The following is a 19,012-nucleotide window of genomic DNA, read 5'->3' on the forward strand; positions in this document are numbered from 1 at the left end:
GGCTCTGCAACTCCAGGGGCTCCCCCAGTCCGAGCTCCTGCCCTCCTGCTGAGCAGAGAATGTGTCCCTCATTTGTTCAGCCAGATGTTTTCTCCAGATCCCACTTAGTCCCAGCGCTGTCTCGGGTCCTGGGAGCCTGTAGCAGAGGATGCACAGGCTGGGCGTTCCTACACTCTGCCCAAGCTCACCTTAAACAGAGCACGCACCTCCTGGTCCTCGTTCTCCAGCGCCCAGAGCCGCCTCCTGGCTGCTTCCTGCAGGGGGCCATTTACACACCTCCTGGAGCGGCTCTTCACACTGAAGGAGAGTGTCAGGTCTGAAAGAGAACAGGGAGCCCGATGAGGTCGGGAATGCAAAGGGAGGAAAGAACTAGATAAGCACCAGTGTTTCCCACATCTAAACCCTACAGGGCTGCCCTCATTACTCAGAGGTTACGGGTGATCCTAACGATGCTCGGAGCACCTCCTTGAAACTGTCCCCCAGAAAGAAATGCTGAGGTCCGGATGCCCGGGAATCCCGGGACTTGGTGCACTTGGGTTGGTTATTTCTGCTGTGAGCCAGGTTATTCCTACGCTGCCTGGCACTGAGGTGACAGTGCCGAGACTGTCGCTGAACGTTCACCAAGCACATCAAGCATTCGCTGGAGAACCAGTGAGGACATATACTTCCTCCTGCAGATAACCTGTGAAAGTTTCTAACTATTTGTGTATTTAGAAAAATGCATTCGTATGTCACATTTATGGATTATAATAGATATGATATACTTTACGCATTTTACATACACACATACGTTGTCTCTAACCTGTGTCTTTCTGATAAGCATTTATTAATGTTTTTGGGTAATTGGTTGGTTATTACAATCTATCTTTAATTTCACAAATGGCACATTGAATACTGTGAGCAGACGCTGTTTTAAGTGCTGGACACAGAGGGAAGCCTAGTGGCATGGGCCCTGTTGGGGCCCTTGGAGGTGGGGTGTGCCTTTGGGCAGCGTTGTCAGGAAAGGCCACACTCAGGAGGTTCATCTTAGAACTGCACTTTGCCAGGTGTCTTCTTTAGAGAATCAGTAGCAAGGCCATTACTAATCATCAAACACAATAAACCCAGAAGGTGCTGGACTGGATAATCACAGAAGTCTCCCTTCCAGCCCAAACTTGCCAGGACCTCGGCAATTCCCGAGCACATTAGAGATGGCCCCTATCACACAGGCTTGGGTCCACAGGGCAGTCCTGGGCCCCGACCGTGGAGAGGCCTGGCTTTAACCCAGAAGTCCTGAATGTGCTGTGGCTGTAGACCAGCTCCAGCATGACATGCGCAACTGACCTGGCATTGGCGTGAACTTCAGTTGGATGATTGGTGCCTTCTGTTCCTCCCTGGCCTGTGTTCTAATCTCATCCAAGCCCTGCACCGTCGGCAGTCCAGGTCCACCCTCTGGCGGGCAGCCCCTCTGCACACTGATCTCTAGGAGGAGGGGATGTCCGGGGGGAGGAGTCACACAGACCTGGGCTCAAGGCTTGGCTCTGCCCTTGCTAACTGCACCACCTGAGCAGTTAATTACTTCCCTATGCTTGACTTGTCTCATTAGCAAAATGGCTGTTAGAGTACCTGTCCCACAGGGGTTTGCAGAGGCTTGCTAAACAAGATAATGCACATAGAGGCTTTGTCTGGTGCCTGGTACATTCTAAATGTTCACAAACACATTAAGCATTAGCTGTTGCTCCTCACAAATCCCCACGCCCACCCCAGTACTCCAGCAATCACTGCTCTCACTGCCCTCAACTGTCACACCTATATTTAACCTTGACTCTGAGTCTCTGATTCCTTTTCACCAAACTTGTCTGTTCTTGCAAAACCTAATCCAAACTCCCCTCTGGAATCTCTCTGGTAATGGCCCCTGGTGACTAACAGCCCCTCTCTATATAAATCCCCTTGCCACGCATGCCCATGCATCCCTGGATATGAAACTCAAAAGACCAGGATGTAAATAAGCAAACTGCTTTTGAGATCTCAGCCAGTGAGAGCTAATATTCGGAGCGGAGCCTCTGGGCCCACAGCGGGATCCTGCAGTGCCCTCTGCGTCACCAGACAGGGCGAAGTCAAGTCCACTCTAGTTCACGGCGAAGTGCATTTTGTCATATTTCTGTCTGGCCTTTTAATCATAATCATGTATCTGACTGATTCTGTCTGCAACTCTTCCTTATAAAGGAGAGGTTGGCAGCGGGAGCCGAGGCCCCCCTTCTCTCCCGTGACCTTCCTGGAAGCAGAGCCCTGGCAGAAAACACTGAAAAAGGAACAAGTTCAGCCTCGGTTGACTAAGTTTCACCTACACATACCCCTTGTTCATTGGCCTTGGCCTTTGGGCACAGATAAGGCAAAATGCTGACTCCATTGTGTTCATGAAACAGCAGATGGGGATGCAGCTTTTGGCGGGCATGGCCCCAGCTGACAGGCAGATGAGCAGATTGACACAAAAGAAGGAAGTGAAGGTTAAGGTTTTGCTTTTTGCCAACCAGTCAGTTTGACAGAATTTGGAATTAGGAAAAGAACAAACCTGGTAAGACACTTATACAATATCGATTTACATGGTTTATCTCCTTCAGAAAGAACATTCATAATGTAAACCTTTTCCACAAACCTGTTGTCTGCTGGAGAGAAATACATGACTGGAGGGGCTGTGGAGCGCGTGACTGTGAAAAAGGACCGGGTTTGAATGCCTTTCTCATCACCTATTAGCTGTGGCAGTGGGGAAGTCACCTCCCTCTCTAAGACTCCGTTTGCCACCTTCAGAATGGGGAGTGTGGGGCCAACTCCCCGAGGTGAGTGAGGCAGGATGGGCAGAACATACGAGGATCACTTAGCACACGCTTGGCACAAGGTTTGCCCTCAAAATGGCCCCTTTTACTACACGTCAGAAACTGAGTCTTCTACAGGTTTATCCTCAGAGTCTCGGGTACAAGGGTCCGCCCAGGAGTAGCTCTCTGATGACAACTCTCCCTTTGCCAGCTTCCCTGAGGTCTCTTAAAGGGACCCTTGTGAGAGGCATGCATTGAGAATAAGATTTTTCTCACATTACGTTCAAAATCTTTTTCTGCTTCTGAACAATTCATACAGATGCCCTTCTGATCAATCACCTCACACATTCAACCCTTTATTCACTTATTCATTACGTTAACAAATATTTATTGAGAACCTACAATGTAGAAGGTGTTGTCAGGTAGTATATAGAATACAAATACGACCACCACATATTTGTTCAACTATTGCTGTATTTATTTACCAGACATTTTCTGAGCACCAGCTATGTACAAGTAATTCTTTTAGATACCATGTAGAATACATAATTATTTAGGAAAAATTACCCCTGATTTTAAAATTTAACCAAATTAACTTTTGTTAGTACAAGAAGTATGAATTGAGCTCCTAATACATGCCAGATTGTGAAGAGCTTTGAGTATCAGCCTGAGGAGGTTTAACTTAATCTTGACAATGGAGAGCATTGGAAGACTGGTGAGCAAGGCAATGTCATAGTCAAGGTCATGCCTACAGGGTGCATTTTGTGGTGGTTCTAACAAGGATAAGGGGAAGGGACCCTGCAGTTGGGCGTGGCCAGGAGGTTGCTGCAATATTCTACATGGAAATGTTTTTGTTCTTTTTTTGTTTGTTTGTTTTTGTTTTTGTTCTTTTTTAATAGGGTTTGTGTTTAGGGTTTAGATACCTGAAGTCATGTTCTGTAACAGGAAACATCTTTCCTTATCTTCAGGTGAGGATCTAAACTCACTCGATATGGCTGGATCCTTGGAAAGAGTTTCTTTACCTGGAAGAGATCAAATGAAAGATCATTGTGAAAGTGTAAGCAAGGTATAAACAAGGGCTGAGAGCTTTTTCTCGAGGGCTGGTGGCATGGAAGACTTCTATCACCATTGCCTTATAATTATTTATGATCAACTATGATTCAAAAAAACTATCACACATGTCATCTCAATCATGCAACAGTCACAGTTTCCCCGTTTTATTAAATAGAAACAGATTTCCACCCACAGGCCAGACTGAGTCCCTTGGCATGGTGCACTGAAAGTGCAGAATATATGTTGGGTCAACAAGGTCATCAGAGATCTGACCACAGCGCTGTTTAAGGACAACAGAAGTGCTGGAGCAGAACAAGGGAGAGTGGCACTGTTGGGGAGGTGGCTGGGGCATGGCTGTAATAATCCTGAGACATATGAATGTCCCCAGACTGTCCTTCTGTCTGCCCACTAAATAGAGTCCTGTATGGGAGGTCTCTCGTCCCCAGCTCTCCAGATGTTTCCGTCTTTGCAGCTATAGAATTGGAGTGAAAGGATAAAAAAGAAGATTGTGACACAGGCCAGGGTTAGGGAGAAAGCTATTTTGATGGCAGAGAGTTGAAAAGAGAAGAGAGTGTGGCTAAACAGCATGAGGCAGTAGATATATACAGGGTGTGCCAAAAAAAATGGATACACGTTTTGAATAATTATTAATTCCAATGGGTTAAATTTGAAAAGAAAGAAACAGCAATTGAGCTATCAGCTGTTAAAGCGTGTGTACATTTTTGGGGATATCCTGTATATGTAAAAAAAAAAAAAAAAAAAAAAAGAATAGAGGGTAATTTCACAAGAATGGCTACGGAAAGTGGGTCTCCTTTATGGCATCCTCCAAATACAAGAGGATACATTACTTCTGGTTACTCTGTTCTTCTGACCATGACATTGCTCAAGGACTATAACCTGGGGTCTGAATCATGTATCACCTGGCCCTGAAAAGAGGGGTTAGCAATCTTGGCAATCACTGTTCAAGTCACTCATTTAATCCGCCCTCCCCCCCCCCCATTTCTTCACTTGCACCATGGTGGTGGGTCAAAGTCAAGCAGGCTACCAGGTGTTCACTCTAGACCAGGGGTGGGCAACCCCTGGCACGCGAGCCAAACATGGCACTCCAGTAACTTTTGCTGGAATGCGAAACCCTCTCTTATAATCTCTCATTTACAATTTTTTTCTTAATATTGACTTTTTTTTATTTTTCAGATAAATTCAGTGTAGGTGTATCTTAGATAAATAAATAATTTTACATAACATGTATACATTAAAACATAAATGTATTTTTCATCATCATATACTGTGTTTTTGTCGCTTGAATGAATTTTATTATTTCTTCAAGGTTCTTCACATATGTACACCTTAAGAGATATCAAGTAGGCGTAACATGTTCTCAAAAAATTAGGGTTGGCACGCAGAAGAATTTTGAGTCAGAGATTTTGCTGGTTTTGGCACGCACTCACAAAAAGGTTGCCCACCCCTGCTCTAGACCTTTGCTGCTGGTGATGCAGCTCAAGCATGACAAATGACAGGGCAACCATGCTCCATATGGTCACAACCAGTTCACGCCAAACCCAAATCCTCATCTTGCTGCCTGGAGTCTGTGCCTCCTCCTGTGCCTGTGCAGCGGGTTTTGAGATCCAAGTGGAGGGCTTCCATTTCTTCGTATAGAAAACAGTCCATCCTCTTTTGGTGGTGAACAGGGAGAATGAAGTGGATTTTGGCTTAAACTGGCAGAAGGAGGGGCCCATCAGCTCACAGCCCTTCATCCGGTAAATCTCGGGTATGGTTCAGCGCCAAAAGCTAAGCAGCTTAGCTGGAAAGCTGGCGATAATGAGCTCTAGTTGAACAGGATCATTTCATAGTTCTGCCCCCAGGAGCCAAAAGTAACTGTAGCAAAAGGACACTGGCTTGGGAATCATGAGACACGAGGTCGGGCACCATCAGATCCTCCCATACATCAGTTAGGTGACCTTGGGCAAGACATTCCACGTGTCCGTTTTTTGAGATTTCACTTTTCCCGCCATATATGAGGGACTGACCTAAATCAGTGCTTCTCAACACTGGCTGCCTATGTGACGCACCCAGTTTGATTTTTTAAAATACCAGTGCCTACCCTCATCTCCATAAATGCTGATTTCTGTGGTCTGCAGTTAGCCCAGCCACAGGTATTTTCTTAAGTTCCCCAAATGCTTCTAATTTGAGTCAGTGTGAAGAACCACATGTTTGCATCGGAGGTCCTCAAACTTTCACGTGCATGTGGATCACCTGGGGACATTGATAAAAGGCAGATGCTGCTTCCGGAGCTGAAAGCCTGAGGATCTGCATTTCTCCCACGGTCCCCGGTGATGCTCCTGCTGGTCCCAGGGTCACACCTGGAGTGGCGGCCCGCTTCGCTACGCTAGCACACAGTTTGGAGGCTGGTAGACCAGAAGCCACAGGCCACAGAAAACCCACAAATATTTCTTCTTTTTCTATTTTTTCCCCCACACAGTGAATTTTAAAGTTTGAATTGCTTGGCATCATTTAGAAATTGGGATATTTCGCATAACTCAGATTCTTGGCTTGGCTTTGAGAACTGGAAGATCTACAGCCCAAGGCCCCCACTCTCAGTGGCAACAGTCAGCCGAGGCTGTGGTTGCTGCCGCTTGACAGGGCATTTGTTCTCCGTCCACACATCCCCCACACTGACAGCTCACTCATTTACCCTCATCCTCAGCAAGCCCTGAGAGTGTATCCCTGTTATAGGACAATGAGGACCCACGGATGAGTCCACCTTGAAGAAGGAAGGCCAGGATGGTGGCCCCGCTCTTAAAGATGTGTGAGGTTTAGAGAAGAAAATTGCAGAATTTCACACAACACACTTGTTTTGTAAAAGATACCTGTACAGAAAACTTGTAGAAAAATATACTCCCTCTGTCCCATAATAATAGTAGCAATTGAATATTTAAACGGGAATTATTGGCGAATGCAGCTGTAAGTTATGTTGTAGCACAAAATTGCGAAGCCTTCAATCAAAATCAATGTTTCATGACATCTGTCATTTGTTTTGACACATCTTTCAATTTTTAGGTTAATCTAATTATTACGAATTATAACTATTTTTCTAATTTCATCCACTGATTGAAATCAATTGTTTTATTTCAGTTGAATATCAACCCATTGTAAAAGTAAGATGAAAAAAAGAGCGTTTTCAAGCAAAGATTGAGTTGCGATTGTCCAGTTCTCGATGCACCAAAAGAAAAAGGAAAAGTTGCAGAAAGGTGCAATTACGTTAGCTGCAAAACAATTTAAGTGCAACAGAATGACCATATCAAGAATTTGGAAATGTGCTTCCAAAAATAATTGTCGAGGAGAATCTTATGCTAATGTTGATTCTTTGAAAAAACAAAACTGTGGACGTAAATGCAAAGATTATGGAGAAAAACTTGAAACATGTAGACATATTCCTCTCAGCAGAAGAGGCGCCGTGTTAGCCTTTGATAACATTTCTCCCGAAATGCTGGATACTACGCTTCTGTCACTTCAACAAGTTATGCTGGAAGCAATGAAGAACGATGGCGCCAATAACTTTAAGCTCACGCATGTAGGGAAAGCAAAGCTTCGCAGCCAAGGGATCCTGCCTACAAGTTTAAAATGCAGTAACGAAATTATTGAAAAATCCAGAAACTATCTGAACACTCAAAATAAAAATTGGGAGTACTATTTTTAATTTATTGTTTAATTCAATCTAGTTTTTTTATAATAAATGTTGCGCTCTATATTTATTTTCTTTTGCTACTATCACTATGGGACAAGTTACATTCATCAACTGCTACTATTATTATGGGACAGAGGGAGTAGAAGAATATCTGCATTGGAGTGGCCACTGAGTTTCTAAATAGGATGGAAAAGCACTATTCACAAAAGAAATAATGGATAGCCTGGCCAGCATGGCTCAGTGGTTGAGCATCGATCTATGAACTAGGAGGTCATGGTTCGATTCCCAGTCAGGGTACATGCCCAGGTTGTGAGCTCCATCCCCAGTGTGGGGCATGCAGGAGGCAGTCAATCAATGATTCTCTCTCATCATTGATGTTTCCATCTCTCTCTCCCTCTCCCTTCCTCTCTGAAATCGATAAAAATATATTTTTAAAAAAGAAATAATGAATAAATTGAAATACATTTAAATTAGAAACTTCTGTTAATCAAGAGATGCAATTAAGAGAGTAATAGATAAGTGACAGAGTAGAAGAAAATATAGGCAATATGTATATTCATCAAAGAGCTAGAATCCAGAATATACAAAGAATGCTAATACATCTTTATTAGGTAGGCAACCTTCTAGAAAAATGGGCAACAAGCTTGGATAGGCATTTTATCAAAAACAATATCTGAATGGCCAATACATTTATAAAAACCTTTTCAAGCTCATCAGGGAAATAAAAACTAAAATCACAATGAAGCACCTTTACATAGGCCAGCTAAAATGAAAAAGACAGATAAAGCCAAGTGTTTGTAAGGATACTCATAAACTAGAACCACATTTATGGCAAGTGAGTAAGAATAAGTTTTGAAAATTTTCATTTTGGAAAACTGTTTGAGAGTTTCAATTCAAGCTGAGCATATCCATTTATACACATGCATAAGATTCAGCAATTCCAATTTTGAGTAGATATATACTCAAAATAGTACAAACATATGTTCACCAAAATACACCTACTAAAATATTCAGAGCAGCAGTATCAATAAAAACCAAACCTTGGCAACAATACAGATGTCCATTTACACTAGAATGGATAAGTGAATGGTAGCATGTACAATTAAATACCATGCAGCAATGGGAATAAATGAGTTACTGCCACAGAAAGCAGCACAGATGGATATATTCACCTTGTGGAAATTCAACAAGATGTACACATCTAACTTTATGCACAATTTTGTATAGATGGTAAATTTTAATAAAAGGACAAATTTTAAAATATTCCTGGCACCCTTCTCTACCTACTCTACCTCAGAATATCTAGGGGTAGACTGGGATGTGTGTTTTTAATTAAATGTCGGGGATTTCCGATGTCCCCTAGAGCATCGGTCGCCAACCTTGCGGACCTCATGGACCACCAGTGTGCATAGAGGCAGGCAGCTCACCGGATGCTTTGGACGCGTGAGCCAGAGGCCAGCTCCTTGAGAAACAATAAGGAATCTGGGACATGAAAGTGAGTTTTATAATAGGAAGAGCAGTTAATAGTTGCACAGGATTTATAGTTGTAAAGCTTTTTCATATATGGAATTACATAAAGTTAAACATGAAGGAATTTCAAGATCTGAGCTGGGCCTTGTGAAAGAACCAGACACTATTGAAGGCAACAAAAAACTATTATGTAGAATAAAGTACGTTAGGGAAAATATATGGTACTTTAATGACTGAAAGGAAATAACCCAAAAGGTCCATGGTGGCTATTGCTGAGTTATTTTAAATTATCTTTCCTATGCTTCTGCCTACTTTCCAAATATTCTGTATTGTCTTCCAACACTAGAGGCAGGTGAGGCAGTGTCTGGGAACAAAGACTCTGCAATCAGACAGTCCTGGACTCAAAGCCTGGTTTCTTCATTAGCTTAGCCATGTGACCTAGGAGAACCCAGTCTCTGTGGCTCAGATGAGCCTGCCTCCCGTCATCCCTATCTCCAAACGTGGACACAGGACTCAGCATACGTGAATCGAGTATGCTCTGCCGTAGCCATGCAGCCAAAGTTAAGCCCATGAAAATTGGTCGTACGACACTCACCAGCACTCTTACGGACGAGAAGATTTCTTTCCACTGACCTTGAAGCTGCAAATGTGACAGCATGGAGCTGTAGGTCCCACCCCAGGGAGAAAGCCTGCCTGAGGATGAGACCAACCTAGTACAAATAGAGCTGAGGAAAGAGAACTTCCTGATAACATTTCTGGACATCTTGATGAAGCCATACCTGAAACAAATAACCTCCGGACTTTTCATTTATGAATCAATAAATTACTTTCTGGAAGCTAGTGTCTTTATTATTAATGCTGGCTAGATGAAGTTACTAACACTTAATTCAGAAAACTCTGAGATTTATTTAAACACTATCAAGCTACTCTCCAAAGTGGCTGTAGCATTTCGCTTCCCCTTAGCAATGTGTGAGAACTCCAGTTGCTCCACATCCTCACCAATACTTGACTGTGTTGCTTGTTTTCATTTTAGCCATTCTATAGATGCCCAATTTTATCTCATTATTTCAGTTTGCATTTCCCTAATAACTAATGATGCTGAGCACTTTTTTTGTGTGCTCATCTGCCATCCATATAGTCTCTGAATGACAGGGAACTGTGGCAGAGTCGGGCGCCACACAGATCACTGGGTGCAGACCTTGCTGTTTCCACTACATGAACCTGACCTCAGAAATCTGAGGTTTAAAGTCTCTAATCCGGGAAACATCTAACTCACAGAAACTTGCTGGAAATGAGAATCCACTTTCTCCTATCTTACCTTGGCATTCTCTTTCAATCTCCTATTATTACACTGATAATTAGTATTTACCAAAAAGGTTGAAAGGGAAGTTACAAACAGGATCAATGTAGGCAAATATATCTCTCCCACAGCAACTGTTTAAGGGTGTAAGTCTGCCAAATTTCTTCAAGAATGTGTTGAGAATAAGGAGAAAGTGCTAGGAACTTTTAAACAGACAAACTTCGATGTGGCTTGCTCTGTACTCCTACGTGAGCAACTGTAGTTTATTAAACAATGACAAGAACATTTAAGGGTCCCGGAAGTCAGCGATGATGGCAATTGACCAGTAACTCACCCTCTCACCACCTGCAGTCAGGAGATTTATGTGAGCAAATGAGAGACATCACAGGGAACTAATGATGCAGGCAGCACGCACGTGTGAGAACGCAGCATGCCTGGGGTTGTCAGAACCAACATCAGTCGTTGTGTCACACAGCAGCAAGCCAGCTGGGCAGCCAGCCAGGGCTCAGTTCTATCAAGAACCTTCTCCTTTGCTGCCTCCCTTACCCCTGAGAACTGTTGATCCTCACTGTTTACTCCCACTTACACAGACACAATGGCAGGAGCAGCCAAAGAATTATGAGCACAGACTCCTGGTCCTATGGAGTCAGGAATTAGGAAGAAGGAACGCTGGAGTGGTCCCTACTTGCTAACAATAAAACAGCCCACAATTACTGAGGGGTTTTCAGAAGCCAGACCCTGTGCTAAATCCATGAGATGAATGATCTGATTTAACCCTCACAAATGCTCCATGAACTAGATACTACCGTTAGATCCAGTTTACAGACAGGAAAACTAAGGTTTGACGAATGGAAAGCAGAAATAAAATGAAGTCACTAGAGTCAAGTTGCAAAATAACTAAAAGCAAGTAGGTTGAGGTATGAGGAAACAGTTCTATTCTTGTTTTAATGAGCCTGGGAACCTACACCTTTGAACTTTCCAGTCTTGGGTCAATACATGATATCCATCAAACCTCCAGATAACCCTCTGATTACCCCTTAAAGGGCAAGGAAAGAGTGTTCATACCACCTGAGATCCATTATCCAGACCACCAGTCCTCTAGAGGATTAGCATCTTGGACCCATACAGAGTCTAAGAATGTAGGACTGATTCTTCTCAAGAATGTACTCCTCACTGTAAGAATCCTTGGTTTTTCTTGCTTCTGCACACCATTCTGGGTATTGCTTGGTTGTGTTTTCAATTTGCAAACCTCAAGACCCTTGAATAAATGTCTATCTTTTATTTCTACCCAAAGCCTCCTGTTGTATACGATCATTTGACAGGTTCAAAGAATATAAGAGACTTGCCCAAAGTCACACAATTACAGTGGGGCCTTGACTTACGAGTGTCCCGACTAATGAGTTTTTCGAGATACGAGCTGTCTCTCGGCCGATTTTTTGCTTTGAGTTGAGTTGCGAGCTAAAATTCGGGTTACGAGCCAGCTTCAGATACCCCACCGCTAGTTGGTGCAGCGAACGTCACAGTGATTTGACATACGAGTAATTTGAGTTATGAGCTCCGTCACGGAACGAATTAAACTCGTAAGTCAAGACCCCACTATATTAAGTTGCTCCAGGATGTGTCTCATATTTTGTTCCATTTTTCTAGGATAAATGGGTGCACCTAGAAGGGGATGTTTATGTCAACTGGCCTCAGACCTGCAGCACTTCTATCAACACCCTAAGAAAGGACCCTGAGAAGTATGGAGAACAATATGGGAGGGTGTCATGAAAAGCCTCAATAGAAATAAATAGCAAGCTGACTCTTGGTGAAAAAGTGAATCTAGAATGCCAACCAACTGTTAATAGCAAAGTCAGGTAAACCAATAAAATAACTGAATGAGAGTGTTGAAGAAGTTTGAGGTTGTTTTTCTCAATAGTGGTTTGTTGGTGGGTTTGACCTGCAGAATTTTCTTACATGAAATCTTGGGCTGAAGGACAGGACAGCAAACAGAAGCAGAGTTGCTACATCAGAAGCTGAGGTCAGGGAGCAGGAGCAGAGGTCCTGAGACACCGCCCAGGGCGAGTTCACAACCGCCTCATTTTACAGATGAGCAAACAGAGAGGCCTGGAGGGAGAGTGTGATGTGCCGGGGCCATAGACATGTAATTGATGTGGCTGACATTTATTGTGCTTAATCAACTGTGTACCAGGTTGTTTCACATGTAGTCTTAATCCTCATATGAGGAAGACAGTCATATCATAAAATCTACACGAGGAAATTGAAACACAGAGAGGTTAAGTAAATTGCTCAACACAAGTCAAGGAACAGAGATGAAACCCAGGCATTCTGGCCTCAAAGGCCAGGTGATTAACCGTGATGATGCCTGCCTCAGTGGCATTGTTTAGAGGTTTGTTTACTTATAATTTATAGATCTGGGGTGGCCTTAGTCTGGGAGCCTCTCCCTGCTGGAGATGCCAAGGTGCTCAGGCTCCAGAATACGGCTACTTCCCATTCACTTTGGCATTGGCCAGCCCAAGTAACGGGACCCCCGGGGGAGTCACCTGTCAGAGAGTAGAAAGCTTTGTCTAGGGGTTCTCCTGGGCTCCTGCTCCAAGGAACCATGGTAGTGCTCCAGGAAGAGATGATATGCCAGCTAGTGTTAGGAATGGTTCCTTGTGTGATGTTCTTCTATCTCCTCCCTAGCTCTCCCCCAATCCAATCACCCCCACCCCAAAGCTACCACTCATCCCAATAAATGCCATTTGCGAGACCACGGGCCTCACCTTGGTCCTGCTCTGAAGACAAGCAAGGAACTTGCATTAGCGTGACCAACCATGCCGGTGTGCCTGGGACTGTCCCAATTTTAGCCTTGACTAGAGCCTGGGGGGACCCCTCCGTCCCAGGCAGCCCCAGGATGTTGGTCAGACAATGACAAGTCTCAATGGCTTGACACTCGCTTAGAGCAATAATTCTCCGTGGCTACAACTTGACATACCAAAAAAGTATATCACCCTGCAACAGGTAGGAGGCAGGAAATGCCTGTTTTTCTTAGTAATAGCAACCCTGACAAAAATAGGGTTTGAGGGACGGAGGCCAAGTTTATGACCACCCATGGACCCCAGAGGAACTCGCAGCCGGAGCTTTCTTCCTGACCTAGGGAATCTTGGGAAGAAAGGAAGGAAGGGCTTAGTCACACCCTGGGAGTGGCAGCCAAGAGCAATACTGCTCCTCACAGAGCCAGCTCCCAGCCTCTCTCTTCAGGAAAAGTAGATGTTTCCCGAGCTTTATGCCCTTTTACAAAGCCAGAGTGACAAACACTGACGGAGGGAGGAGGGAGCCAGAAAGCACAACCATCTCCCCGACTTTGGAAGAGCAACTTCCCCACCCCAGCAGACCCCTGGGCTTTCACTGAACCAACCACCTCAGCCAAGACACAGGCCAGGGCCCCCCAGGAAACTCACCTGGGCCCCAGGACAGACTCCGCTCCCTGGGGATGCAGAAGCAGCCACCCATGTGTTCACCATCCTCCACGGGCCGAGGACCCTGGGAACACCAGCCAGAAGAGCTCTGCCAGGGCACAGCTTCCCCACGGTGTTCCTCCTCCCGCCTACTCCCTGGCACACGAGGGACCAAGGCCCCGGCTCAATGCACAATGCAGCCTTTGAAATCCCGGCTGCAGCAGGAGGCCCAGGGAGGATGGGAGGGGCTGCCCAGCCCTCAGGCCCCGCAGTCCTTGCACTGCCAGGCCTCTGCCTGGAAGCAGAGCTCCTCCCTGCCTCTCTGCAGACTGCTTCATGCCTATCAGGCTGTGGCACATTCCTGGCATTCTAAGACTCAGATACACAGTTTGGTTCTTGTGGGGGTAGCCAGGGCGGAGGAGGAGGGCAGAGAGCATCCCAGGAACCAGGCTGCTGTGCTTGCTCCCTCTCTGACTGACTTGGCCTCACAGACTGGCCTGCCACGGGGAAAGGGATTCCCCACCCAGCCTCTCTCTGCAATCACCTCCGTGGTATCTGCATGAAGCTGAAGCAGGGGCTGCGGGTGCAGCATCTCACCTCAACCCCAGCAGCATCAGTGAGCCAACTGCCTGCTGGTGAAGGTGCAACGCCCCAGCCCGGGCTCCCAAGGTCCTGGTGAGAAGGAATCCGGGAAATCGCCAGATGTAGCCCAGCGTCTTACAGGTGAGAGGGTGGAGGACAAGGTATGTTAAGGCTACAGTATGCACAAAAATACTGGTCACACGGACCAACCTCTTTTCCATTTTGGATAGTCAGCAGAGCAGGGGAATGCAATTGACACAGTGTGGCTGAATCTCAGAAAACCTCTCGTGACAGCTCCCGAAGGGGATGGAGGAAATATGGCTGGATGCCAACAAGGTTAGACATAGGCACAGGTGATCGAACAACCATGCTCAAGGACCACTCATTACTTAATGTTTCTTTAATGCCAAGAGCAAAGGTCAGTGGTGAGTGGTCCAAGAGTGAGGAGGTATGGGCCGAGAGAAAGCAGGGTCCTGACAGCCGGCCTTGCGGGCTACTTGGAGGATGGACTTGAGGTCCCTCTCGCAAGCATTTTAAGCAGGAAGGTGGCCTGGTCAAGTTAAATTCTGGAAGGAGTGCTGGGGCGACAATGGGAAGGATGGCCCAGGGGTCCGTCTCACTGGAGTGGTCGGGAGAGTCCACCGCACACACCAGCTCAACCACAGGTGACAGCGTGTCGACCGTGTCTCTGAAGTCTGGCTTCCGTTTCAAACCTGACTCATCTTGACTCCCAGTTTACTACAGACCAGGCGCTCATTATTCATCACTGCACTTAAATCCCATAATGTAGGCATTATCACCTCTATTCGTGAGTGAGAAACTAATGGAGAGGGGTGTGCAACTTGCCTAAGGCCCTGCCATGTATGGTGTCAGATTCAGGACTTGAGCCAGGTCTCCTTGCTTCCACAGCCCAGGGCTTCACTCTTCTGATTATGGGCTCTTTTCATGACTCCACTGAGGAAGGATTATTGGGCAGGTGGGGGGCAAGGGGGCAGGGGCAGGGAACACAGGATCTCTCTGATCACAGCACCACATGCAGGATGTTTAAAGCATCCACTTCCCATAATGTGCCCCACGCCTCTCCCCTCACCAAGGAATGGTGTTTAAGTGTGAATCAGGATGTTTTCTTGGGCCCAAGATAAAAGGGCAAGGGCTTCTTTAGAAAGCAGCCACTGGAAGTGTGGGGAGGTATGTGAGAATCAGACAGTGAGGAGAAACCATGGTCTCTCTTGCACATGGCAGCAAATGCTCAGACTTGTCCTTCTCCTTGACTTGCCTGCACACCATTCTCATACAGGCACAGTGATAGAGAACAGAAATGGCAAATGGTTCAGATCAGTCAAGGGAAGGCCATCTGTCATAGATGACAGACACCCTGAAGCAGTGGACTGAGACGCACATTTTGGCAAATCTGAAATGAATGGTCCATTCTGGATAATGTCGTTGCTTCTCTTGAGATACAAGAAACTAGTGCTATTCTGCTCTGGGTAGCTCAGATGAATCAACCAGAACAAAGAGTTTTCCAGACAGAGAGAGTAGCAAGCGCAAAGGCGCTGAGGCTGGACCCTGGGTGGCATGTTAGAGGGAAAGCATGTGTGATTGGAGTCCAGTGAGGCAGGGCAGGGCACAGAGATGAGGTCAGAGAAAGCAGCAGGAGGTCAGAGTGTGTAGGACCTAGAAGGCCATCTAAGGACTTTAGCTTTTACTCTGGGTGAGATGGGAGCCAACGGAGGACACTAAATAGAGGAGTCCTATGATTGACTTAGTGCTTTAAAGGGTCACCCTGGCTGCTCCTTGGAAAATAGGCTCAGCTGGCATGCTGGGTATGCAGCAATTGTAACGTCTGGGGGAGAGACGGTGATGGCTTGAACAAGAGTGAAGTTAGTGGAAGTGGTGAGAGGGTCTTAGGTGTTTGACATGTTTTCCAATGAAAAGTATATTAGTCAAGGTTCTCCAGAGAAACAGAACCAGTAGAATATATAGTACCTGTGGTACCAGGAGGGCACTGCCCAGTCTGAGGAGAAGCCCCTGAGAGGCTTCAGGCAGTGAGGGACATGGTGCAATGCTCCCTGGTGTGTGGCTAGACATTCTGGTTTGCCATGGGAACCAGACATCCAGACTTTCAGACTAATTCAGAATCTCTTCCCAAGCACTGTGTTGGGCCAATACTTCAGGGCAGACAAACATGTCTGCCAAACAAATCCAGCCCAAGCGCAGCCTGTTTGCCCCTTCAGAAGTAAAACTGAATGGTTTTCCTTGGAAAATTCCACCATCTAGTTGAGATAATAAGATATGCTCTTAAGTGCTGTAGTTCAAGAGAAAAACTAAAAGACCGTGTGGTGGGTGGAACTCTGTCCCCCCAAAATAATATATTGAAGACTTAACACCCAGTACCTTAGAATGTGACTTTATTTGGAAATGGGATTGTTGTAGATGTAATTATTTAAGTTAAAATGAATTCATACTGTAGTAGGGTAGGCCCTAATCCAATACAACTTGTGTCCTTAATAAACAAACACCCTGTGAAGAGATAGAGACACACAGGAGAAGCCCAGCTGACCATGAAGGGAGAGAGATTAGAGCGATATGGCTGCGAGCCAAGGACTGCCAGCAAACCACCAGAAACCAGGAAGAGGCAAAGGAGGCTTCTCCCTAGGTGTCATAGGGAGCACAGCCATGCAGACGCACCTTGATTTTGGACTTCTAGCCTCCGGAATCATGACACAATAAGTGTCTGCTCTCTTAAGCCACCGAGTTTGTGGTAGTTTGTAAGGGCAGCCCTAGGAAAGAAACCATTATAGACCACATGAGCGATAAGCACACCATGTCACCTATTCACCCTCTACTGGAAACATGAACCTGGGAATCATTAGTATTCAGAGATAATACTGGTGACATGAGCAGAAAGTTAGCATGTCCCAAAGGGAAAAGCAAAGAGATCTTCATGGAGGAGGTGGCATGTGTCTGGGGGCTTTGAAGCAAGGAATTTTGACAGGAGGTGGGAAGAGCATCCCAGATTGAGGAAAACCCATTCGCAAATGTGCTATGATTGCATTGGAGACAAGTTTAGGGGAAAGTCATTCCATGTGAATGAATGCAGAATGATGTTGCATCTTCTCATTCATTCATCATTTGTCTATTTTTCCTTAAGCATTAATAATAAAATAATCTATATATATAAAAGCCCAGAGACCGAAAGGCAGAATGACCAGAACGATCAGTCGACCAGTCCCTATGACGCGCACTGACCAGCAGGGGGCAGACACTCAATGCAGGAGCTGCCCCCTGGTGGTCACTGCCTCCCACAGTGGGAGCGCCACTCGACTGACTGGGATGAGCAGTGGGAGCAGCCACTAGCAGGCCAGGGTGAGGCCGAGTCTCTGTACCTATCAAATACCTGAGACAACCCAGACTCTGGCCTGACCCCACCAGCTGATGCAGGCCCTCTAAGGTGTGTTCTAGAAAGAGCACGGGGAGCTGGCATAGGCAGATGGCAAGAGGGGACGTGACTGTGGACCCCCCAGGGAGGCTGCCCTGATGGCCGAGGACCCTGGAACACGGCTGCCCTGAACATCCCTGATGGTGTCACCGACCTGGCATCACACATCAAGGACATTCACCGAGTGGCTTTGGGGTGCAAAGCTCTCCGTCAGGTCCCTCCAGAACATAGAACATGCCTTTACCCAAGACATTACCCTGAAATACCATCCCAGACTAATTTCATCATTCAGCAGCTGCTCAGAGGGCGGGTCCACAGCCGCTCGGCTGACTGGGATGAGCGGTGCTCCCACAGTGGGCCAATCCCTGCAGGCCACGCCCCCCACCAGTGCACAAATCTGTGCACTGGGCTTCTAGTAACAATAATAAATGCTTACTGAGCTTTTATTATATGCTCATGTGAAAAGTCCACCTTTAATCTTCACCCACCTACCTAAGTCTGAGTGACTTCCCCAGCTCATTCAGCTGACAGGCACAGCAGAGCCAGGGTTCAGGGCCAGCCCTGTGACTGCAGGGCCATGGCCCTCACTGCTCTAGTTAGTGCCTGACGCTGTAGGGAGATCCATGCAGGCCTGTGGTGGAGGGGCCCGGCAGCCATGAGAAGGCACAGGTGACCAGGCTGCGGGCGAGGTGCTCCCCAGACTTTCCTCTGTGAGGAAGGGGAAACGTGCCCTCACCAAAGGTCAGCTAAGGAACAGGTCCTGCAGCTCCAGGGCGGAGGTGGGGCTGCTGACCTGCTGAACCAGGAATAGGTCACCAAGCTGCTGGCTCTGACCTCGCCCAGAACAGCTGACTGCTCTTTCCCAAAAGGCAGTTTCCTGTTTCGTGGCTCCCACAGCAAACCCGGGGTCAAGAGCAGGCAACCAAAGCCTCAGCCTGGAAAATTCGCAGTGAAAGTGTCCGGTCCTCTAAGCGTTGTTCTCATTCCCAACCCATTATTTTCCATCAGAAAGTTTAATGTCAGGAATTAGATTACTATTCCTGTCATACCAGCCAATTTTAAAGGTAAAGAAACTGAGTCTCATAAATATGAAATGATTCATTCAATACTTTCAGGTAATTTTGTGGCAAACCCTATATTAGAACTCAGACCCCAGGACTCAGTTTTGCGTGTTTCCACAAAACATGCCAATACTAATCAGTTCATGTTCTAAAATTAAGTTCTGTGGGGAGAGGCTAGGACAGGGTGTGT

At 46.1% G+C, this 19,012-nt stretch overlaps 1 protein-coding gene across 1 annotated transcript in view; it reads right to left on the reverse strand.

The window, feature by feature from the left end:
- Window positions 1-13,886, reverse strand: part of SH3TC2 (SH3 domain and tetratricopeptide repeats 2) — a 50,597-nt gene extending 36,711 nt beyond the window's left edge. The window contains exons 1-3 of the mRNA XM_081093053.1: window positions 13,744-13,886; window positions 3,716-3,814; window positions 189-316 (exon numbers count right to left, since the gene is read on the reverse strand). Of these exons, the coding sequence (XP_080949179.1) occupies window positions 189-316; window positions 3,716-3,814; window positions 13,744-13,795 (279 nt within the window). The 5' untranslated portion in view covers window positions 13,796-13,886. The remainder of the gene's footprint in view (window positions 1-188; window positions 317-3,715; window positions 3,815-13,743) is intronic.
- Between the last annotated feature and the right edge of the window lie 5,126 nt (window positions 13,887-19,012).

The sequence above is a fragment of the Myotis nattereri genome (assembly GCF_964212035.1).
Source record: "Myotis nattereri genome assembly, chromosome: 5".
NCBI lineage: Eukaryota > Metazoa > Chordata > Mammalia > Chiroptera > Vespertilionidae > Myotis > Myotis nattereri.